General features: G+C 41.5%; 1 protein-coding gene across 6 annotated transcripts in view; it reads right to left on the reverse strand.

The window, feature by feature from the left end:
* The window catches only part of LOC121680982 (homer protein homolog 1), a 170170-nt gene that overhangs the window by 5739 nt on the left and 139570 nt on the right, over positions 1–24861 (reverse strand). For all 6 annotated transcript variants that reach the window (XM_042060583.1, XM_042060584.1, XM_042060582.1 and 3 more), the window contains 2 exons: positions 19833–19949; positions 14003–14139 (listed from right to left, as the gene is read on the reverse strand). In XM_042060583.1, the coding sequence (XP_041916517.1) occupies positions 14003–14139; positions 19833–19949 (254 nt within the window). The remainder of the gene's footprint in view (positions 1–14002; positions 14140–19832; positions 19950–24861) is intronic.

Genomic DNA, 24861 nt, shown 5'->3' on the forward strand with positions numbered 1-24861 from the left:
TTTATTATCAGAGCAGTGTGGAGTAGGCTACACACATGAACTTACCAGGCTACTCCACACTGGAAGTGATTAGGAGATGTAAACTTGCATTTATCCCATCCGTGAATCAGTGAACACACAGAGCACACAGTGAGGTGAAGCACACAATAACCAGGAGCAGTGAGGTGCCTTGCTACAGCGGCGCTCGGAGAGCAGTGAGGGATTAGGTGCCTTGCTCAAGGGCACTTCAGCTGTTCCCACTGGTCGGGGATCGAACCGGCAACTCTTCGGTTACAAGCCCAAAGCCTTAACCAGTAGGCCACGACTGCCCCAGTCTTTCTCTCTCGAAAGTCTGTCTGTCTGTCTGTCTGTGTGTGTGTGTGTGTGTGTGTGTGTGTGTGTGTGTGTGTGTGTGTGTGTGTGTGTGTGTGTGTGTGTGTGTGTGTGTGTGTGTGTGTGTGTGTGTGTGTGTGTGTGTAACCAATCAAAATTTGAATTATTTTTGGAAATCATGGACTCATCTGGGCTAAAGAGGAAAGGGCCTAGTGCTCAGTTCGAAACCCAACATCTATAACGTGTGGAGGTGCATTAGGGCAGCCATGGCCTACTGGTCAGGGCTTTGAGCTTGTAACCGAAGGATTGCCGGTTCGATCCCTGACCAGTAGGAAAAATGTCAGCGGGGGAAGTGGTTGAGCACTGCTTTGGGTATATCAAACTATGGAGAAGGACAAAGCGGTATGCAAACTGTGCAGTCGTGAGTTCTACGTAGGCGAAATTTGTTTGACATTTCTAATTGTAAACGCAGCCACGTTGAAGCCTTGTTTTTCACTGATGTTATGACAGTCCACTCTGCTTATTGTTTTTCGAGAATGTTGCACTCCTGTTTGTCATTGTGCACGAAACTCCACGCCATTGTGCGTCTTCAAGCGCCCCCTTTACGTTCGTCCTAATGCCTGTTAGTTGTTCGTGGATTGTACTATATTTGGCGTTGAAAACATCTTTAGACATAAAAAAACGATTGTACAATCGATTCAATGGACAATTATATCTTAAGAATCGAACAGGATTTTTTCACAAAAGTGACAGCCCTAGTCTTTATGCTATTTTCATGGACATCAAGGATCCGCTTTTTTCGTTATTTTTTGCTTCTACACGTTTGCCGCCACATTTTGCATTTTTTCTGACAAAGTTTTGTCTGAGACTGACAGAGGTTTTTCTGACGCTGAGGCCGTTTGGTTTGAAGCAGTTTTGTCTGAAGATGACAGAGGTTTTTCTGATGCGGAAGCAGTTTTGCCTGAAGAGGTTTTTCTGAGTCTGAGATCTGAGGATCCTAAAATGAACACCGTACATATGGATATTCAATCATTTCATGATATTAGTAAAAATATTGTAACCACAGTGAAAAGCATAGTGAAGAGTAATTGTGAACAGGACTTTTACGGGCTTTTCCCAAATCACTGAAGTAACGTCGACACCGCGGTAGATAGCAGCAGAGTACAGTGGGCGTTGCTTTCAAATGGCCACTTCAGTCGCGCATTACGCGGCGTGAAGCTGCGTGAAGCTTTAGTACCACTTTAAGCCACTGTGCATCACTCTGCCACTGTACATCACTCTGTCAGCCTGCCTGCCGCCCCTTCTGAAAAAGCAGGAGGCTACCATTAAACATAATTGTTGTCGAGAGGAATCCCAGCCTACGAATTCAATAACAAAATAAATCATGCATAATTAAACATTACCTCGATTTAGGCTACTTGGGTATGGCTTAAGGCTTGTGGTGGTAACAAAAATCGAAATCTGCTTTTGATAGCCTACCGGTGCCGCTCCACAAAACGAAAAAATATCTTAATTTGCTATCTACATTATTGTCAGTGTTGGGGGTAACGCAACTACGCAAATCAAAACAGTGTCTTGTGTGATAATTGAGCCAGTAGAGAAATAACTGTTCAGAATTAATTTGTAGCCTTGGGTAGGCTTCTGCAGAAAACAATGTTGTTGGCGATTTAATACTATCTGGCGACGTTTTTAACAGGCTACGCAATAGAGGCAATTGACAATATGTAGTCAATTGACTGCTTGACATGTCATTTTTATTTTTCTGTACAATAAACAAATACATCTGCTTTATGCCGCAGAATTCATATTTGGCTGACTTCTGCAGACGCGCATAAAAACACTGCCACTTCCCTCCCCATATTCCACTGATCACACATCAGACATCAGGGGTGCGTTTCCCAAAAGCTAACTACGCTTAACCCAGATTCGAACTCTTGGACAGGGGACTGATAACTGCTGCGTAATGGCGGCTGTCATCAGCCGGCCTTAACGCACTGCGCCACAGAATTGACGGCGTGGGTGAATAGGGGATAAATAACAATAGAGTACACAACTGTTTCACCAGCACATGTAAATGACACGTGTTAAACGTTAATTCAAAGCAGTGGTTAATTTACAAGGTCAGTCTATATGAACCAATGAATTAACTTGATGACCCTGAGAAAAACAGATTTCACGGATTAAACTAAGGTAGTCCATCATTAAGTCTCTGTTACTGTATGTGCAGGTGTGCCCGTTCACATGCTACTAAACGTCATTAACCACCTTAGTCCAGACTGCTGAAGTTTGGAAACTATCATGGTCCAAACTTACAAGTACTATGTAAGTACAACAGTTTTGGGAAACAGTCGTAACCTACATGTTGGTTAGTTGAACGATGCATCGTACCACGTTAGTAAAAAGCTAACCTCCGTAGTTGTACGGGAAACGCACCCCTGTTTATTTTATGAAGCCTATAGGCTACAGTAGATCACCTGCCACATTCTCACTTGCAATAGAAAGATGCAATAGCCATTGGTCAAGTATTGAGTATAAACCAATTAAGATAGTAGCCTATACAAAAAGTACTTCATACTATCATAAAAATTCGTTAAAACGAATAGCAATTTGACAAAACACTGGACAATTGGACAATAGGCCAGAGGTGGAGAGGTGGAAAGGTGAGTTGTTGGGGACAGGGCCGGATTAACAATTCATAGAAACACACACGCACACAATGACACAGAGCATTTCCAATTCAAAAGGGAAAGCACTGCTCATTGCAAAATGCAGAATGCAGAACCTTTAAAGGTAAACAGGCCTATAACTTGACTAAAACTGGCCTATAACTTGACTAAAACCGTGCAAAACTGGAGGTACACCTGTTATCTGAGCAGTCTGTAGGTCCTCATTTTGCGAATGTGAGGACGATATGACCACAATAATTTAACACATGACAGTTGGATACTTCATCATGTTCCCATGCCTACATTTTGGTGAGTAGCATAGAGATTGTTAAAATAATAAAGTATGGCTCTCCGTTTGGGACATCGAAAACTTTTTTTTATTTTTTTATTATTCTATTATTTTTAATAGGGTAGACTACCGTCTGAGATGCTGACTTGCAAAGGCCTCGGGATAACACGTTCTCTCCACTATCATCAGTCAATGCCCCCTTGATCAAAGTTGGGAGTGAAAGAAAAAGTTTGAGAACCACTGGCTTAACAAGTTACCTGCAGTCCAGAACACACAGAATATTGCAACAGAAAGTTGCCTTTATAATCAACTACTATTTGTTCCAACAGCATTCAAACAAAGCCTTTATAAAAGTGAAAAAAAATATTCCATAAGAAGTAAAATAAAATACTGTTACTGTAGTAACTGTACCACATTATCCCAAGCTTCAAAGAGCTCCCCACGTCTGTGACAGGCAGACGTGACACCGCTAAATTCTCAGCTTGTTTATACCCCACACTGAACGCGCAAGACCGCTAGGCCCATCACTGTGGGGTGCGGTAGCCTACTCTCTGGGACTTAAGTCAAGCAATATAACCATACAAATGTTTCAAAATGAGTAATTTCGGCTTTGTCTGAACTGGCCATTGTAGGCTACGTAAAAAATAAACAAGTAGGCCTATCCCCTATCCAATGATATCGGCAAATGTTTGTTTTCCAAAGTAAGAATTTCACTTCACCATGCACCTTCTACAATGAATAGCTCATTACACTTATGTTACTGTTAAACGTAGGCCTAACTGGTATCATTACAAACATTATTCTGTGTCCTAAAAACTGGCATTTTATGGCATTGTGTCATGTAAGGTCGTTGCAAAATCTAGAGAAATGTGTGAGGTGGTCAACGGGGGACAATTGAGACACACATTGGATTGTGTTATTACTTGAACATTCCACACTATCCACAGCTGTGGTATCGGGGGCAGGAGGATTACTGTTAGCGCAGGCTTTATATAAAATTCGTCAACAGAAGGTCTGCCTCGAATGCAGGCTTGCCCAAAATAAAGGCCTGTGGTTTGCGCAGCCTACAGTAAGTAGGTTAATTAACAGACCCGCCACAATGTGCGGTATGATGATTTTTTACGAGCAAGATGTTTTTGGTGCCCTACGCGCACTGCATGTTCTTAAACTAGATGTACCGCATAGCGGTACAAAATATGACCGCCGCTCAGTCCTGTACATCCATTCCGCGAAAATAAATCACACTTCAATTTGTCTCCATCTTTTACTCCATCCCCCACTCTTGAAACTTTTGTGTATGCTTGTTTGGCATGCCTGAGTGTGTGTGTGCGGCTGCACAGAAAGTAGCCTACTTGTGCTGAAAAGGTGAATAGATTGTAGAATAGCCAAAGAAGATGTAGCATTGTTATAAAACCTTTAAAATCTCTAAACAATCACAAGTAGGGCAGGTCATCACAGTTCATCCATTGCAACTGGATTGATGAAAGGTCACTTACACCTGTAGGCTACATTGTATTTGGGAAAAGCAAAAGGTATCAGCATAATGTTATTTATTTATTTTTTTTTTTTTTATGTATTTATAAACAAAAACATCTCTGTCAGTTCCATGCCGTTTTCAACAGCTATCAAAAACAAAGGTCATTTTTGGATGGATGGATTTTTTGTGAATATTTCTTCTTCTACATAAGATTTTAGTCATCTTTAGTTCATGTAATACTTTATTGTCAATGCACAAATTAAGTAACAGTAGTCTGAAACGTTATTGTTAATGCACAAATTAAGTAACAGTAGTCTGAAACGAAATGCTGTTTTACATCTAACCAGTGGTGCAAATAACTGACATGTCCAAATGGGCCTTGATGAAATGCGTCGCTAGACTGTTCATACACATTTTAACGGGCCAAAGTTGAAGAGCTTTTGTCCGTTATTGTTCGTGCAAATATAGGCTGATTCATGTTCCCTTGCATTGTGTAACTGAGGTCCATGGCTAGTCTGGCTTTCATCAGACCAAGCTCAATCTTTTAAGAAATCAAAAAATAAATAGCGGGCAGATCAGGCTGGGTTCACCCAGCCTAGTCCATAGGCACCCGATATTGTTTAATTTTCAGATTGAGATATACACGCTCTGGCTATTCTAAATGCAAAAATGCATTAGGGAGTTATGACAAAACTGTAACTAACAAACTAGATCCTAATAGAAAGCTGTTAGCTTCCCTAAGCTACAGGTAGGATTATAAGGTAGGCCTATTTACAACATAAATTGTCAATAGGCTATGCTGGCGACACAAATAAAATTTCCTTTGGAAACCAATGGCTTACGACTTACAGTATCAAGCGGACTTAAACTGCCATATCGTGGCGAAAAGTTGTAATAACATTCACGCAGTTCCATGAGTCAAGGAAAGCGCGAATGAAGTAGCCACTTCTAAATGGGACCCACTACACAGTAGCTTAAGGTGTGTTGCTAAAGCAGCCATAATGAAATGAAGGTGTCATTGTTTGGATACTTCACACACACGTGCTTTTTAATTTCACAGACTACAACTACCAAGCTGGAATCAAAGCACATCGATTCCCCTCTCACACCCTGCAAGCACTTAAAACAAAATAAACAGGCGTCTCAGTCTCACGCATGTATAGGCAAAACTGTATCAGACTGGTGTAACGTTGGTAAATCTTCCATTGCACAGAATGATTTTGTAGCACGTGCAATAAATGACAGTCGAAAGATACAAACAGTGCTGCTATCAATTTGCTTGGTATAACCGCATTTATAGTTTTCTACAAATGCATCCATCAAATGGGCCTCCATCACTCAACCAACGCTAACGGTAACATTACCTAGGTCCTTATTGATATTACAAGATTAACGTACCTGCAGTAAAAACCAAGCATGTCCGATAAACATCCTCACTTCATCCTCACTTACACTTCATGTGAACATCGTCCTGTCCTTATTAGATGTTCGCTGCGGTAAATTACAGTCCTTGTAGGAAGTGTCCATTATTTTTTCAACCCACTTTTAACTTCCAAAAAAATTACGTCTCACTGCAACGATGCGCCATCTAGTGGTCCACTAGATGGCGCATCGTTGCAGTGAGACGTAATTATAAATATTCATCATCATCATCATGGCTGCATTTTCAGTATTGGCGATAAGTAGTCGTTTGTCCACTACAAGTCCACTACAAGTTTGTCCAGACCCCCAGAGAATGCCAGGTCAATCATACACATAAAATTTGGTGCAGTTCTGAACATCTTAACTGAAGATAGGGGCGATTAAAGCAGAATAATATTGCATTTTCATTTTTGACCGGGGCGGGGGGGGGGGGGGGGGGCAAATCACAAATGAGTGATTATGAGCCAGGTTGATGTGGGCCCTTGAGACCAACATACCATAAAAGATTCACAGAGAACTGTGTCTGCCCTACCCTCCTTTCGGGGGGTCCAGTCCAGCGGGGGGGCTGCAGATGAAAACGAAAAATGACGGTTCCATGCTATCCATGTGGGGGTGCATGCCCACCAAGTTTTGTGTACCCCGGTCTTTCAGTGTCCCGGGAATCCTTGTTGGTGTACGTCACTAAATGTACACATAAATTATTTTATTGTAAGGCCCCCCATGAACAAAAGTACACAAAACTTGGCATGCATTCAGAGGGTGTCATAATGATCCTACACTTTTAATTTCGTGCAGTTTTGACCTTGTCAGCCAGAGATATTGAGATGAAAACACCTAATTTTTTGCTTTTTAATTTTTAACTAGGTGGCGCTATACATGAAATAAGTGGTAATGGGATGGGTTGACATGCCCCCTTAAGACCAACATACAAAAAAAAGGTGGACCTCCTAGGCCCTACAGTTCTCGAGATATTCACAGAAAACTGTCTCCGGCCACCTACAGGCCAGTTGGTGTATAGTAACATAAATTAATTTATTGTGTGGCCCCCCATGAACGGAATTCCACAAAACTTGGCGTGCATACAGAGGGTGTCATAATGATCCTACACTTCCAATTTCGTGCAGTTTTGACTATGTTAGGTCACAGATACCTTCAATTACACCACCTCATTTTTACTTTTTTGTGTTTAACTAGGTGGCGCTATACATGAAATGAGTGGTTCTGGAATGGGTTGACATGGCCCCTTGAGATCAACATACAAAAAAAAAATGGTCCTCCTAAACCCTACGGTTTTCGAGATATTCACAGAAAACTGTGTCTGCCCTACCCTCCTTTCGGGGGGTCCAATTCAGCGGGGGGGCTACAGATCAAAACGAAAAACGATGGTTCCATGCTATCCATGTGGGGTTACATGTCCACCAAGTTTCGTGTACCCCGGTCTTTCAGTGTCCCGGGAATCATTGACGGAAATTTGGGCATGCGAAAAAGAAAAAAAAAAAAAAAAAAGAAAAAAAAAAAAAAAAAAAAATCTGACTAAACCTATATGACCGCCGCTTCGCTGCGCGGCGGTCATAATAACAATGATCATCAGTAGCCTAATATTCGACCATTATTTTGTGTAAATGGGCTATGCATTGGGTTAGACACCAGGGGTCATATTCACAAAGCCTTTTATCTTACCACTAGGAGTAGGCTACTCCTAAATAGCAATAAAATATTTTAGCTAGGAGTTTCTCTTATTAAGTTATTCACAAAGCCTTTCAGACCTACTCTTAGTAAGGAAAAATGACAACTCCTGAACAGATTCTGGAGCGGAGCGCTCTAGAATCTTTGACTAAGAGTGAGTGAGTCTTCGTTGCTATGGATGACATTATTACTCATGCACGAGCTTGACTGAAGTGACCACCTTGATTGGCTGATGATTGTAACACGGGAATGATTCCAAACACCTCCCTTACGATGATGAGTGGCAGGTGACAGGTCTGAGAATGCGTGCGGTACACAAGGACGGAAGATGATGAATAACTGAATAAAAAGGCCTAGCCTAAATGAATCAAGAGTAAGGCAAAACAAATAGCCTAGTAGCCTAATGAAACATACGGATTGATGTAGTATCTTTGTAACATTATTAAATTAATCTTTTAATATGCCTACGTATGCCTACGCTTGCAAAAGAGAACATTTTAATTTGATTCACAATAATGTTACATTTAATTTACATGTTGATAATGAGTAGCCTAGTTTTGTTTGTTGTTGGTGGCGTTATTGCATGTTAGTTATGCCTACAATGCAAAATTGCTTCCTCACGATTGAAAGCTCGTGTAGGATTTCAAAACATGGCGAAATGCCACAAAACCGGTTTGTGAATAGGTCTGTGAGTTAGGAGTCCTCTCGACTTCTTTTAAGCTGTCATAGAGGTGGGAAGGTGGGATTTGTTGGGGGCAGGGCCAGATTAACTGGGCACAAATGTCTGATGGCCCCCCCTGCCCCCCAGCCAACGTGAATCGGGTGGTTGAATATTAGTGTCGGGTGAATTAGGAAATGTTCTCAAAGTACCCCCCCCCCCCCCCCTGTCAAGCAATATAACCATACAAACGCGCGGCCTGCACTCATTGTTTCAAAATGAGTAATTTTGGCTTTGTCGGAACTGAAGAGCTGTGGACGGCACGGCAGGGCATGCCCAATGAAAATAAATTAACACAACGCAACACAACACAGACCCTGCTTCTCTTGCGTCAGTCACTGAAATGAACGCAACACAGAACCCGCTTCTCTCGTGGCAGTCACTGACAGTAGCCTAGAATAAATGCACGGGGAAAAACACTTCCCCATGACAAAGACATCGTAAAACACTGAAAGTTAATATTTTGTCACTAGTAACATACATCTGTCCTTTGTCGAAAGCAGTTGCATGTATAGCTCTGAACAAAACCGTTCAAGAGTTATTTAAGGGGGACGAATGAAACATCCTACAGATTAAATTATGTAAACTTCCCACGACTTCATATCATGAATGGTACTTCAAGTATGTGTGATTTTAGATAGATTGCTGCTGGGCTATATGTCTTGGTTCATGTCTGTTAACAACTCATTGCCGTCCTCGCGGTTGCATCCATCCGCCCTTCTATGAAATGAAAAAGACGTAGGCTATCTGCAAGCTGGCCTATGATTTCATTGCTGAGTTTGTGGCAAAAAGCAAGAACATGTTTTTTTTCTGAGTCAGGATATGGCGAGTCAATGTGATTTATTTGTCCAATGGTAGCCTACAGACCAGTGTCCATAGTGCACAATGTATCAATAGTTTGAATGTTATGTGTGTTTCAACTCATTGACAAATAGCGTTCAGCATGATTCATGTCCAATTAATTCCCCCTGTTAAAGTGTTCGCCTTTGTAGTTTGGTTTCGTGATAGCCTATGATAAACGGCTTATGGCCAAATATGTGACTCAGCTAATGTTATAGGCTATACAATTTCCCCTCTTAAAGACAAGCTGGTGTAGCCTTTAGCCTACTATTAAAATGCACCGTCAATAGGCTATCGCATGATTTCATGCAAGAAAAGGGCCTCGCACCTGTCAAGTTCGCACAGGGCCTCGCACTCCCTTGCGATGGCCCTGCAGCTCCTCCTAAGACGGGGGAAAAAAGGTAAAATACAGTACGTGATAAACCCGGAAAACGTTGACAGGTAGGCTATGTTTCGGTCCCGGTGATTATTTATGAAATTGTGCAAACGACAGCCTTTTCAAGGCATTTTAAGAAAGGAGTGGTAGCATGCAAGCTCCCAAATTGACCCAGTAGCCTACAGAAGGCATCAATAAATTGAAGGGGAGGGTCATGCGTTTTTTCATAATCACTTTGGAGGGTCATAGAAACATTTCTTGCTGGCGAGGGAAGGTCACGTCTTTTTTGACTAATGCTCCCAAAACTCCTCCGGTAGCCCCTTAAATAAATAACGAACAGTCCCTAATGAAGTAAACTTGTGACCAGGCTTGGAATTTCAACATTCTGGGGGCAAGGCCACTTGGCCTTCAGTTGGGCATATTTGGTGGAGGGCACAAAGGCCACATGTCAGGGCACTAAGGCCAACGTTAACTATACAGTAGTAGGCTATAAAAATTTGTATTTAGCCTATTCACTGCAGTAGACCTGCATCACTGTATGAAACATTACAAAAAAATGAAACATGACACATTACATATAACTGTAACTCATCTGATCATCTAATATTTGCAGATATCTAGGCTATATTTAACATTTATTTGATATTTGGCCTGTTATGAAATCATGTATTGAACAATTTAAGCACAGCTCAGCTTTAAGAAAGTCAAATAGCCTAGATGCATGCTTAGCATTTTGTGATCATTAAGGCTACTTTCACAAACTCTTAGTCAGCTGTCCTCTGATTTACCGATATCTAGGCGATATTTGTAATATTTATTTAGTATTTGGCCCGTTATAAAATAATGTGGAACAAACAAACACAGTGTAAAACTTAAAGCCCAAATTTGGAGACATCCATGTATGTTGAAATTTACTGCAAATTAAAAACGGGATTACTCTGGAACGGCTAACTGTACAGGTCTGCTGTTTATTCTGATATATGGTTTGTCATGTGTTAAACGAGGGGTTCGTGAAGTATTCCGCCGAGATGAATGGGTAGGGAGATGGACGCAAAACCTTCAGTAGAATTTATGAGTAAATTGAATGATATTATTTACTTTTCTCGCGAACCGTTCACCACAGCAATTAGCGGCTGACATCGTTTAAAAGCTGAGAAAAAGCTCTTTACTTGTGATGTCTGTGTGATGAGTAGGCTACTTAGTTCAACTGAGAAGAATGGGTGAATTTGGATGCACTTTCTTTCTTGCGCTAACTTTCTCCACTGCGTAATTTGCGCTGTGAATGCTAAGATTGTTTTGACAGGCCATAGGCTAAATATATATCGCTATTAGTAGGACGCAAAGCAGAATATTGAAAGAAGGGGGCACCAAGGCCACCGTGGCCTGTAAACCTCTGATTCTCAAAGGGGCATCACGGCCAACGCAAGGGGCCGCCGTGAAATTCCTACCCTGCTTGTGACCATCAAAAATATTTTATCGCCTGTAACTCTGTGATAACTGGACGTAACAGGAAGGCATTTGGCTGAGCAACGGAGGTTAATATGCTCTATATTTTGTCCAAATGATGTCTGTCTATCATCGTTGCACTCGGAGAAAACCAGAATGTTTCATTTGTCCTGCGTTTCTTCTACGGCTGCAAACGGGATTCACTCGCAGTTAACCAAATATTTCTTTATTAGGGCAGGCATATTTCTGGCTATTAAATTATTTCTAAACCAGTCTGCTAAAGTCTGTAGTGAAGTCTGTGTAGGGTTTTCCAGGCTCCATTTCTTTTTACGAGACACCCTGCTCACTTGAGACATCTGCCGGTTGTTTGGGTTGTTGCAGCGTCGTTGCAGCGCCACTGGAAAAATACAAATTAAAGTCACGTGATACCACGTGATCCCGCGCGCGGACCGCGAGGGAAGCTGGCCAAATCGAAGCACTGCCCACTGTAGAAGCTATCAGGCAAGTGTTATTTAAATAAACTCCTGGTGTACTTACAACCCTTCCAATGCCTCGTTTTATGAGTAAAGAACATAGTTGTACTATTGTAGAAGTTTTGTACCATTCTGGGAATTATTAGTGGGGTAATTTACGAGATACTAAGTTGGTTCCATTAGCGCCTGCAGAAAGTCATTAGTTTCTGACAGCGCTACTCGACCAGGGTTCGACTTAGGGAAAACAGGTTCTGGGAGGGTGTTTGGCTCGGGGTCATGGTGCAAAGGACCCTAGAGTGAAATTACTCCGAACCATCGCTTTAAGTAAAAGTACAAATAACCAGATAAATATTTACTCTTACTGTAAAAGTAAAAGTACCACAATGACAACCCTACTTAAGTAAAAATAAAAATGTACTTTTTTACAAAAAGTATTTGCTTAATGTCTATTATTGTAATAAAAAAACAGTATGGGCTGTGGCATTTTAATTAAGTTAGTTTTAGGTTATACTAGGCTAGTTAGTTTTAAGCTAATGTAATTGTGCTTACCATGTGTGGCTCAGTTTACATTCTGACTTACAATTCTGGAGACTATAATTCCGGTTATCTAGTAGGGTGATCTGCCGAGTTAAATACAAAACACAAGAGTCCGAATTTTAACGGGGTGGACAAGGGAAATCTCAGGTGGATCTAATGCCAGTTTTGCCGGTCCGGATTGTACAGATAAGACGCGCGAGTTGTGAGAAAGGTGTCTTTATGATAAGGATGTGATGCTTGAAACTGATGCCTAAAATCAGCTTGATCAGTGTCGAGCTTTTGAAGTGTTTCAAAAACACTGCTTCGAAACGTGGTTCAAAATGTCATGTGACCACGGCTAAGTGAATCTTCGGTGCATTTCATCTGTGTCGACAGCAAGCCGGTTCAAAGATTTAGAGAGGGGCACGTAGCGCTCTAGAATCTTTGGTTGCACCCCAACTCCACTGGTAAGACAAACGTGTGCCGCTCAGGTAAAATGTAATGGAAAGGAACAATGGTGTTGAAGAAATGTAGTGGTGTAGAAAGTAGGGCTGTCAATCGATTAAAACATTTAACTGAATTAATGACATACTCTGTGATTAATGAATCTAAGTTCAAAAACTCTTTTATTATTCACTGTTCAAATAATAGCCATAATAATCTATGATTAATATGATACTAATATGCTGTGGAAATAAATTCAAAAGTGCTTCGGGAATACGTTTTTTTCCCACATACAAGGCATTTCAGGCCACAGATATAACCTAGGGGACATAATGAAAATAAATTAACACTCCCCTCTATGTCAACACTATTTCTTTGCATTGATGTGCGACTTTAGAGTTGACGAACTCCAGTGATATGCAAATGTCTTGCTGCAGACATTGCAAATGACTTTATTTTTATCAACACCATCAGGCTGTTTTTTAAAAGTAAATGTTCCAATCAATGATCTAGGCAGCACACTTTCTTCTCTCTCCTTCATTTTACAGTTGGTTACTGACTAGAACGGCTCGGGGTCAAAGGTCATACAGATTAATCTGCGTTATTTTTTTTAATCAGTTATTTTTTCTCAAATTAATTAATCGAAATGAATCAGTTATTTTGACAGCCCTAGTAGAAAGTATAGATAATTGCTGCAAAATGTAACGAAGTAAAAGTATGCACTATAGATTCTACTTGAGTAAAGTACAGATACATGGAAAATGTACTTATGTACAGTAACAAAGTATTTGTACGTTGTTACATTTAACCACTGCTTTTATGTACTTTTAACTCTTTGTTTTTTTTATGTAAACCACATTGAATTACTCCTGTGTATGAAATGTGCTATATAAATACATTTGCCTTGCCTTGCTTTACAAATAGATAATTTGAGATTACTTATTGGTTAAAAGTTTCATTATTGATAGCTCTAGTACATTATTGATACTAGTTATCTTGATATGGTGATGGCTAGAGCACAGGGTCAGTGTCTTGGTATTTTATGCCCCCAACGTTGTCTTCAAGGCAACGCTGCCTGGAAGGCACTAGGGTAAGGCATGGGTTAAGGTTAGGGTTAGGTTTAGGATTAGGTGCCTTTAAGTCAGCGGTGGCAGCGCTGCCTGGAAGACAACGTTGGGGGCATAAAACACCATCGAGCATGGATGAAGATGCACTAATGGCTTGTCTGATCCTATGGATTCTAGTGTTAGTCATGTGCAAAGTCATTACATCTCTTAGCTGACCTCAATTCTGGAACCTTTTTTATTTCTAATCCTGGCTTTTGTGCCACTGCTTACCTGTGAGGGAAAAGCATTGAATTAGAATCTACACGCAGGTCTGTGTTCTGGGTTGCATCAGGCATCAGCCTCTCATCCTCAGTGCCATTAACACTTTCCGGTGTCAGAGGTGACTGGAGGTCACCTGTTGCTAATTCCTTTAATAATGAAAAACATCAGAAACAAAAAAACGTATAGTTATGTATATACCCACAGTTCTCTGAAGGAGAACAGAAGATGTTAACCAATGGGAAGTCAATCTTGACGTCATTGATCTGAACCAGTGCCTGTGTAATATTCTTCCTCTTTCAACATTCTGAAGCAACCGAATGTTCAGATTCAGGGCCCAGTTGTTCAAAAAGTTTAATCTGGATCAGAATGATCCGGATTTGGAAATCCCATGTTTTACAATGCAGGATCAGGTAATCCATCTTACTTTTATGCCGTTTTTTCAAAGCAATTTGGGGTGGGATCAAACTGATCCAGATACAGTCTTTTCAGGATTACGAGGATTACCTGTGTTTCTAAATGGAACTATATCACAAACTAGCCTACGTAAGGAACAACAGTTAGAATAGGTGGCCTGAGGTAGCTTTGATTGTGTTATCTAAAGAGACCAAAAACACCCCAATAAAACAATACAAACATCCCCTTCCATTATCAGACCCCACATCTTATCCATGACAAATAAATAAATACAAAAAATCATACTTTGTCTTTTATTACTGTAACATTTTGTGCCTGAAATCCACCCTTCTGTTGGGATCAGGGTAATCCTAATTTTTGGATCAAATGTATCCCAATCCAACTTGTGTTTTGAACAACACAAAGTGAAGGTTTTATCCAGATCAAAACCAAGATTAAATTATGTGTTCTCTATCGTATCGAGACTATCTCTCCACTCCGTTAAATATTCCATATGTACGGGGATCGACCTACCGGATCGAATAATGTGGATACTCTTTAAAGGTGCTCTAAGCGATGCCACACGTTTTTTAGGTTAAAACATTTTATGTCACTTACTGCAAACATCACCTAACCAACCACTAGCTGTCTGTGTCCTTAATACACTGTAAACGCGATATCTGTGGACAGCCCAGGCTCCAAAAACGGCAACAAAAACAACCAGGGCAAAAAAAACCTAGCCCATAAAAACATAACAAACTGTTCTAGTAAATCACAGAAGAGATGCGCGTTTAAAAGAGTTTCAATTGCATTGGAGCAGCACGGGAGGGAGGGGGAGGAAGTAGAGAGCTAGCTCTCTGTTTTGTTTGAAAGTCAACAGAAGTGACGTTACCCAGCATCGCTTAGAGCACCTTTAAGACACATCGGTTGCACCGGCCACGCCCTTGATTAGTGCTGCATAAAGCACCTGTGTTGGCGTGGGACTAGTGCTTTTTTGATCTTCACATGAAGACACAACAGAAGCCGCTTACCAGGTAACTATCAGGTAGGTATTGGGAGAATTGTCGGAAGGCTTTCTCCCTGGTTGTTGTGTTTCAGGTAAGTTATCCTCCAAAGGGCATATTCCCCGCGGTTCTCGCGGAGGTTCCGTGTCTAGGAATCATGGGGCTTGAAAAGGTCCAGGCGCTGGCCTGCCTGCCCCACAAATGAGATAATGGAGCATTTTACACGTTCAGGGCATACAAGGGTTTAGGCACTACCCTACCTGTCCCTCAAATAAGATAATAGAGCGTTTGCATGCGTGGTTACACGCGGAGCTACACACGCTCAGGGCATACAAGGGTTCAAGCGCTTGCTTACCTGCCCAACAAACAATGTCACAGAGCATATTGTACACGGTTACACGTGAAGTTAACATGCTCGAGGGGGGTTCAGGCACCGGTGTAGCCTACCCTCTGTATTTCCCTACTATGAAAGGCCAGTAGGGCCAAAACTTCTGTGAGATAAGAAATTCCATGTATGGTGAGTTAATTCATGCGGTTTCTGCCTGAATTCTCGCGAGACTGGCACAGAGTTAAATTAAGAGGGCTATATATTATGCAGAGGCACTGTTGACTACTTATTTTTATAGTGTATAGTTAGCAGCAGTTGGTCAATGGGAATGTATAATAATAATAATAATAATAATAATAATAATAATAATAATATACTGTATTGGCCATACAATATACATGCCTATGGAGGATAGTCATGTACTAATATCTCGTTGAGTTCACTCAACACTAACCTATGGCATCTAGGGGAATAGTTTACATGTCTCACACTGTACAAAACAGTGTCTGGGGAATATTCTCCTGATCCCTCCAACCTAGGCCATAATGACAGGGCCTTCACTACCTTTGACAGCTAGCCTGAAGCATCTAGCTTTGTCTCTCCATCCCAGGCAGCAGACGTCTCAGCCAGCCAAAAAGCCGATGATTCCCCACGGACTGACTCATGCTTCAGTTCCACAGAGCAATAGGCTGCACCACTGCATTGCTTGCCGGTGCCGGGCTACTCGGCTTTCGCCTTGTCACGGCATCGTTGGCAGGGCAGACATCAATCATGCATTGGCCAGTCATGCCAAGCAATTAATACCGCAGCCCCAATGCAGGTCTGACACAGTAAACACCTCTAACAGTCATACACACTGCTGGCCACAGAGGAGCTCACAAGTGCAGAAAGGCACGAGAGGTTATAGTCCTCCCGTTCAGGGTATTCCAATACCCCAAACAAGGCTTTCAAAGTGCAGAGACGCAGTTATGGCCCCCCTGAGATAAAATGGCGTCCACATGTTGAATTTTTTGGACGATTGTGGGGTGATGGCATCATCCCAAATGATCCTAGAACCGCACTTTATGGGCACACTCAGTCAGTCACTACAGCCACTTTGGCTTAGAAGTGAACTGGAAGAAATGCGCACTGACACCCACTCAACAGCTGGGGTTGTTGGACTCGTACTAGACCCCAGACGAATGTTGGTCAAGCACTCGACCGAGAGACAGGTGGACATAAGGGTGTGCATGGCCCTTTGTCACAGAGGATGTACAGTTAACGTACGCAGACTGCGGGGTCCTGTTATTGCAGCAGCGGTAGTGGTGCCGCTTGGCCTACATCCCATGCTACACACTTGGGGCATATTGGCCAGCATTTGACCAGTTGTCATGTTCCGACAACATGGCTGCAGTAGCCTATATCAACTGCCATGGTGGTCTTAGCACACAGCAGCTGGGCCACCTATATGAGGAAGATTCCGTTGTGGTCACACTAACAGGTACGGTCACGACATGCAATATTGTCTGATGTTCGGAACAGCTCTGTTCTCCGGAAGCTGTTTGCTGCTGTTTGCATCTTGAGACAGCCCATTGCTAGCTGTGGTTCTCGATTCACGACAACAACCCACCGCTGAGAATAGATGTGTCAGCATGCATTACTCCCTCCAGTGCTCATCTCAGCTCTCCTTTGAGGAGCACGAACGGGCAAACACTCGATCATTCTGGTAAGCCCCCCTGAGCGAACCAGACCTCTGATTGATCGTACATGTGCAGCTAGGGCAGCAACCTCCTATCTCAAGCGCAGGGCAAAATATGATGCCCGAACCTAGAGAGTTTGCAACTGACCATCTGGCTCAATTTCAATTTAACTTCACTTGTAAGGGGACAGTTTGCAATTCAAACATAAATGTAACCATTTGATGCATTGTACCAGAGTTAGTCTTAGGCTAATCTGCAGTCCCAATTTACACCTGCAGTCCCATCTGTAGCTCCTGAGTGGACAAGGCTTCTGAGTACGGGACTGCCCCCTCAGTGGTTGAAAGCATACAAAGTGCTAGAGCCTTGGCGACACAAGAACTCTACACACTTAAGCGGAGGTGTTGCAGAATGGTGTGCTGGTAATGATTGTAACCCACTGTTGTGGCCCATTGACTCAGTACTTGAGTTCCTACAGTACTTATTGGGACTGGCATGCATTGCATCTACACTTGTCTACCAAGTATACCAAGCTTAGCCTGCCACTTAGGTTGGAGTGGCATGGCGTCAGAATCTCATCCCCTAGCGTCTCTAAGTGGTGCTTGCTGCCTATGGCCTCTGAGCACCACAACAATACTTCCGTGGGACCTCTCGGTAGTGCCGAAGGCTCTCTCCATTACGCCCTCCGAACCTCTGGGAGATATTGAGCTGAAATTACTTTCGCTCAAACAGTCTTCCCTCCTTGTCCTGACTGCGGTAAAGCGGTTGAGGGATTTAATAGATCTCTCAGTGAACTTCAGACTTCAAATCAGGTGTTACATGGCCGTGAATCCATTTTGCCAGCCTAAGGCACTGACCTCGGCCCTTAGGAGCAGAGTAATTGAACTACCCCAACATTCAACAGAAAGAAAAATGGCTACTTGATCGCTGCCCGATGAGAGTGCTTCGGGCATACACCGATTTTCTACAGAACTGACCGACTGTCTGTCTGCTACAGGGCTCAAGCAACTGGCTGCACATTATCAAAGCAAAGGCTTCCCCACTAGCTGGTCAAGCCCATCACTCTGGCATAGAAAGCTTTGGGTGTAGCCCCTCCTGAACGATTGAGAGCCCACACCACTGAGTGTGGCTTCCTCTGGGGTAATATGGGAAGGAGTTGGCGATGAGGGCTATGGTATAATGTACGTGTCCCATTGGTTGACGTTGAGTAAGCTTGGCTGAAAGAGGACGTATGGTTATGTACAGTTATGTGCAGAATAATAGCAGTGTGTTTTAAAAAATTGAATAAAGCTCAAAATCCTTATACTAGCTGTTAATTCCATAATGTTAATGCATTGGAAACACGGCACATTCAATTTCAAATCAAAACATGACCAAAATGGATCTTTACAAACTCAAACATTTACTGTATAAACTAAAAAATGTCTCAAGATTTTGCTTTACTTTAAATCACTGCACTAATATCTAGTTGCATCCATTATCTCTGAGAATTTCTTCACATTTTAAGGATTTGATCCAATTCGATAACCGAAATCCGATCAGAATTCTTTTGAACAACTGGGCCCAGGAGTCAATAACCCCGTTTACATGGACACTTTTAATCTGATTGTAAATGGAGTAATGGCTTAATCGGAATAAAAATGCCTTATGTAAACAACTCAACCGATCGCATTCAGCCCGATCTGACTAAATTTCCAACCCAACTTAATAACACAGTTTAGAAATCATTGTTATGGTTAAATGACCTGCTGTGGCGAGAATGGTGGTTTTCCCTGCTCCCCCTACTGTCTCCTAGCGTAAAACCAGCCTTGCAAGATCTGCACTAGCACCCCGGCAGTCTTGGAATCCAGAAGTCCTGTAAAATTCTCTGTAAATACATATGCCCCCCTCAAGCACCGGTAAGCCATGCCGGCTAACTATAAGATGGCCTCACTTTTTAGATGTTCATCATGGCAGAGCCAGTGAAAAGACCAAATAGTTGTGAAATACTGTATGCACCCCAAAGCTGTAGGGGAAGCTACGTAGAGAAACATGCAATAACAAAAGTGAGAAACTGGCGAAGAAATGAAGAGTTACAGAACGGCCCTTTAATGCTTGTGTAAATGCAGATTAAGCACCAATCAACTTATTTAGGGTTCATGTAACAGGTAAACGCAGCTAATGAGGAAGAAAGGGTTAACGTCTTGTGTTCTCCTTCAGAGGACTGATGCTCACTGTGGTCACGCAGGTCACCCAGACCCATTAGCAAAGCATTCACCCCTGGTAGAATAAGTCATCTGCAGAGTGAGTCTATCACATACTGTATGCATTCTGACATAATGACCAATAGCAGTGTTCCCCTACAATTTCGCATTGGCAGTGCTACTGCTACTGGAACTGCCATGATACACCACATTAACTGAATGTACAAAGAGGACAAGTTTAAAAGATGTATAAACCTGTGTGGGAGAGGGAAGAGTTATTTGGGAAGGAGTGGTAGCCAGTTCCATCTTCTCTTGGGACTTCTCTTTCGCCAGACGTGCGGCCTCCTTAAACTCTGCAAATTTTTCTGCAAACTATGAAACATACTCAGTCATTGGGATAGTATGGAGGATTTTTTTTTATCACATATTTTTAATTATATTGATCAATCTTTCATTGTATTTCATTTAATTGTATGTGTCAATCTATTGGTCAATAAATGCATCAACTAGATGTGACAAAATATGACTGCCACCCAGTCCTGCACATTCTCTCAAGAAAAATAAATCACTCAATTTGTCTCCATCTGCTACTCCTTCCCCTACTCTTGCAACTTTTGTGTATGTAAATGAGTGTGTGCATCTGTGTGTTTGCATCTGTGTATGTGTGCTTCTCTGTGTGTCTGTATTGTGTATGTGTGTGTGTGTTTGCTTGTGTGTGTGTGTGTGTGTGTGTGTGTGTGTGTAAACAATATAATACTTAAATCTAACAAGGAACATGAAAATGAAGGAAAATAGCAATAATAAACAAAATGTTTATTATTCAATCAATAATATAAAAACAATAAAAATAGCATGGTCAGACTAGATTAAGGAGAATATAAATAAAAACAACAATGTCAATCAACAGCCTAATGAAAATAAACAATCCTATACAAACCATAACGCATAAGAAGCGCTTAAAGGATAATTCTGGTGTGATTTTGACCTAAAGTGTGTTGAAACATGATACCGAGTGTGAATGTATGTCTTATAGCTCACCTCGGCTTGTCCCCTGCACTCAGAAATCTGGCGCTAGTTAGATCAGATTCCAAAAATAATTCCGTGGAAATGCATGGATTCCAGTTGCTGCTACTGGAAGCAACTGAATCCATGCATTTCCACTGAATTATTTTTGGAATCTGATCCCTTATCATACCTGTTCGTTCATACTCGTCGCTCAACTTATCGTGACTAAATTCAAGATGGCGTTGAACGGTAAAATTCCTTAAGGTACTGTCTGTATAAATCGTCTTGTAAAAAAAAATATCCTGAAGAAAGCGCCGGTCATAATAATTAAATACATACATTCAATTTATGGTAACGCTTTAGAATAACATGTGCTTATTAGGTATTAACAGTGCATAATAAGCAGTTAACAATTTATTACTAACAGTTAGTTAACTGTTGTTATCCTTTAATAACATTAACTAACGGTTAACATGCCGCTTGTAAGTGTTAATAAGCAGCCTTTTAAGTGACTTACAAGCATATTTGTTAACAGCTAATATGCAGCTTGTAAGTGTTAACAAGCAGCTTGTTAATGCTTGTTAATGTTGTATAAGACAAAGAGGTGGATAACTAATACGCTTATAAGACCTTTCTTATTTATTTGTAGTAAATTTTGCAGCCTCCCAATCTAAAGCGAGGACCATGTAGCCTATAGCTCCACAAGCCCAACCTTCTATCTCTACTGCATCTATCTATCTAGCTTGGTTTAGCTGTGCGAAATGCACCTTCAAAATTGCTGCAGTGAGCAGGAATTGAACCCTGGTCTCCTGAGTCATAGAGTGATTTGCTACTAACTGAGCTAAACTAGGCTACTTTACTGTAACAGTATTGATGAAATTGTTCATTTTGTTCACAGCTATGCGCTGACAAGTGACTAGCAGTTGGGAGCTTTGCTTAAACTTAATATACTGTTCACTTAGCAAGTTCACTTGAGTATAAACTATCCACTTTAACTAATGTCAGTAATGTTATTCATCTAGTTGTCATTTTAAAGAAATTACACTTCTCCATTTAAAATGTTACCTTAGATAGACGGCTAGCTAACTCGCTAGCAACTGGACAGTAACTGACAGTAGCATGGTCTGATATTAAGTTATTTTGTTTACAAATTTCCCCCAAAAACCCTCAACAAATCCAGAGAGACATAATGACCAATTTTTGGTAAAATTCCACAAGTCTCCCATTGACATTGATGCAGCAACAGACCACAAATGTTCGCCTCTGTTCAAGGCAAAGGTTTCAAATCGATCGCGAACATTCGCCTATGTTTGCGACATTGAACGCACCAGAGCTCGCCTACGGAGAGCCTGGCCACTCCGTATTAAGTCCCATTGTACCGAATTTTGGTTGCAGTTCCACCAGATTTCCACTGGGGGCGATCGCCATGAGTGCAGAATAAATGGGAGTCAATGAAGCTAGACGGCTAAATTTGTCTCTTTCACCTGATTGTCGTTGACAAATCTCAGATTTGATTGTAGTTTGTATAACTTCAACATGGGTTATAGGTCAAAAGTTGAATGAACGAGTACTTATGTCCTTTTGTTTTCTTACAGGTTGGGTCGTTGTTGCCCATAACACGCTAGCATTGTGCTAATGAGCGACGTCATTGACACGTTTGAAAGTCTTTTAAGAACAATGTGTTATAATATAATATAATACTCCACCAAGTGTATTTTCTTTGCCTCCCCTTTCGAATACAATATTCAAATGACTTGGAAAAAAATGATATCCCGAGAAAAGTGGATTTTGAGGGGTACAGCTCCATAGACCTCCATGCATTCTGCACTCGTGGACGAGCGCCCTCATGTGGAACCACAGAAGGAACTGCAACCAGTTCAGAAACCGGAAGTTTTCCGAGAGTGGCAGTTCTCCCCTTATTAGACATTCTCTGAACACACCCACTTGTCGTCTTTAACTCTCGGTTGCTATGTAACCAAACTATAAACAAAGCTGGCATAATATCAAAGATCCTTGATTAACCCCCTCTGATAATATCTTTAGACTGCTGACAAACTGACTGTTCACTGAACAAAGATTATGGAAATTAAACGCCACTTTTTTTTTTATCAGAAACATATTTGTAAAAGGCATAACTGGAACGTGGCTCAGTCAGTAGCACTTCACTCTTTGCCACAGGAGACCGGGGTTCAATTCCTGCTCGCTGCAGCAATTTTGAAGGTGCATTTCTCACAGCTTAAACAAACTAGATAGATGCAGTAGATATATAGAGATAGAAGGTTGGGCTTGTAGAATAGGCTACATGGTCCTTGCTTTAGATTGGGGGGCTGCAAAATGTACTACAAATAGGTAAGAAAGGTCTTATAAGCGTATTAGTTATCCACCTCTTTGTCTCATACACCATTAACAAGCATTAACAAGCTGCTTGTTAACACTTACAAGCTGCATGTTAACTGTTAACAAATATGCTTGTAAGTAACTTAAAAATCTGCATGCTAACCGTTAGTTAATGTTATTAAAGGATAACAACAGTTAACTAACTGTTAGTAATGAATTGCTAACTGCTTATTATGCACTGTTAATACATAATAAGCACATGTTATTCTAAAGCAATACCCAATTTATTTTTAAACATTATTTCAATCTTGCATAATTTCAAATTGAAGGATGAATTGAAAATTAGATTGAAGGATAGACTGCCATATACAGCACTCAAAGAATCTCCCATAGAAATGTATAGGGTTAGTTCGTAACGCAAACATGGTAGTCGTCTACACATATTCCGCCCCTTCAACCAACAAAAGACATGTGAATACATCATGCCAATCATGTGGTATGTTGTAAATACATCGTGCCAATCATGTGTTGTAATCTGGAGTCAGGTTGGTGTCATCGAGCCTTGCGCATACGCAATTCTGCCCACAATAGATGCCCGATAAGTGCTCAAAATGCGTTGAAATATGGCCGCCGAGTGGAGGGACTTGCCTAAAAGGACTTTGATTGTAGTATTCAAAACAGGCCTTTTGTGATTGTTCTGTGAATAATGCGGTGAGGTAGACATTCAATCTGTTTTTCTATATATACTTCAATAAATGTTTCAATTCTTTTGAGATGTGTCATTAAATCAAAAAATAAAAACAAATTAAGAAAAAAAGAAAAGTAATTGGGGGCCAAGCAGCGAAGCTGCGAAGGCACCCATTGTGTTTGTTAGTTTTCTTATTATTATTATTATTCCGCCATGGAAGTCTATGGCAGCCCATAGAACCGTCTGGCAAAAAGTTGTGAAATTTGGCACACTGATTGGAGACAGTCCAATGATTCACGTCACCAAGTTTCATGTCGGCACCTCCCGCGCTCTAGCGCCACCAACAGGCCAAAGTTGGACTTGCGTTCACGCACGTAACTTCTGACCCGTTGACCCGATTGTCAAAAATGAGGTACCGTTGGAATCCTTGGACCAATCCGAGTTCAACGCACCCTATGACGTCATTTTCCGCCATGATGGATTTTCCGCCATTTTGGATTTCATCAAAATCACTTAAAACGTATCAGAGGTCACACATTTTGTCCGATCGACACCAAACTTCATAGATATCATCTACAGACCATGCCTCATTAATGCATTGCTTTTTGTCTTCGGAACTAAAACCGTTCGCGCGTAACAGCCAATCGAAATTTGCGGCGAAGCCGCCAAACAGGAAGTGAGCTCATATCTCAGCAACCCATTGATCTATCATAACCAAACTTAGTACATGGACTCAGGACCCAATCAGGGGGACGCTCAAAAAATCTGGTGACCTTTGACCTCTAGGGGGCGCTGTAATTAAGAAACATGCCTTTTGGCCTGTAGCTGCAGTTGTGTTTAGAATTAAAATGCACTAGTGGTGTCTGTTAATACTGTTGGAGGTCCTTAGGCCGACCCAAGCCAACTTGTGATGTCATCGTAATTGATTCGGCCGCCATATTGGATTTAATCAAAAACACGTACAAGTTTTCGCAGGTCACAAATTTCATCTGTTCTTCACCAAAATTGGTAGAGACTATCTTCAGACCATGCCTGATGAGTGCATTGCTTTCTGGAACAATTGACAGAAGCATTGACCTGTACCAGCCAATCGAAATTTGAGGAGAAGCCGCCAAACAGGAAGTGATTTCATATCTCAGCAACGCTTTCATGTATCAAAACCAAATTTAGTACATGTACCTCAGACCCCATCGGGATGACGCTCAAGAAATTTGGTGACATTTGACCTCTAGGGGGCACCGTAATTGACAAAAA

The sequence above is a fragment of the Alosa sapidissima genome, chromosome 13, assembly GCF_018492685.1.
Source record: "Alosa sapidissima isolate fAloSap1 chromosome 13, fAloSap1.pri, whole genome shotgun sequence".
Classification (NCBI taxonomy): domain Eukaryota; kingdom Metazoa; phylum Chordata; class Actinopteri; order Clupeiformes; family Clupeidae; genus Alosa; species Alosa sapidissima.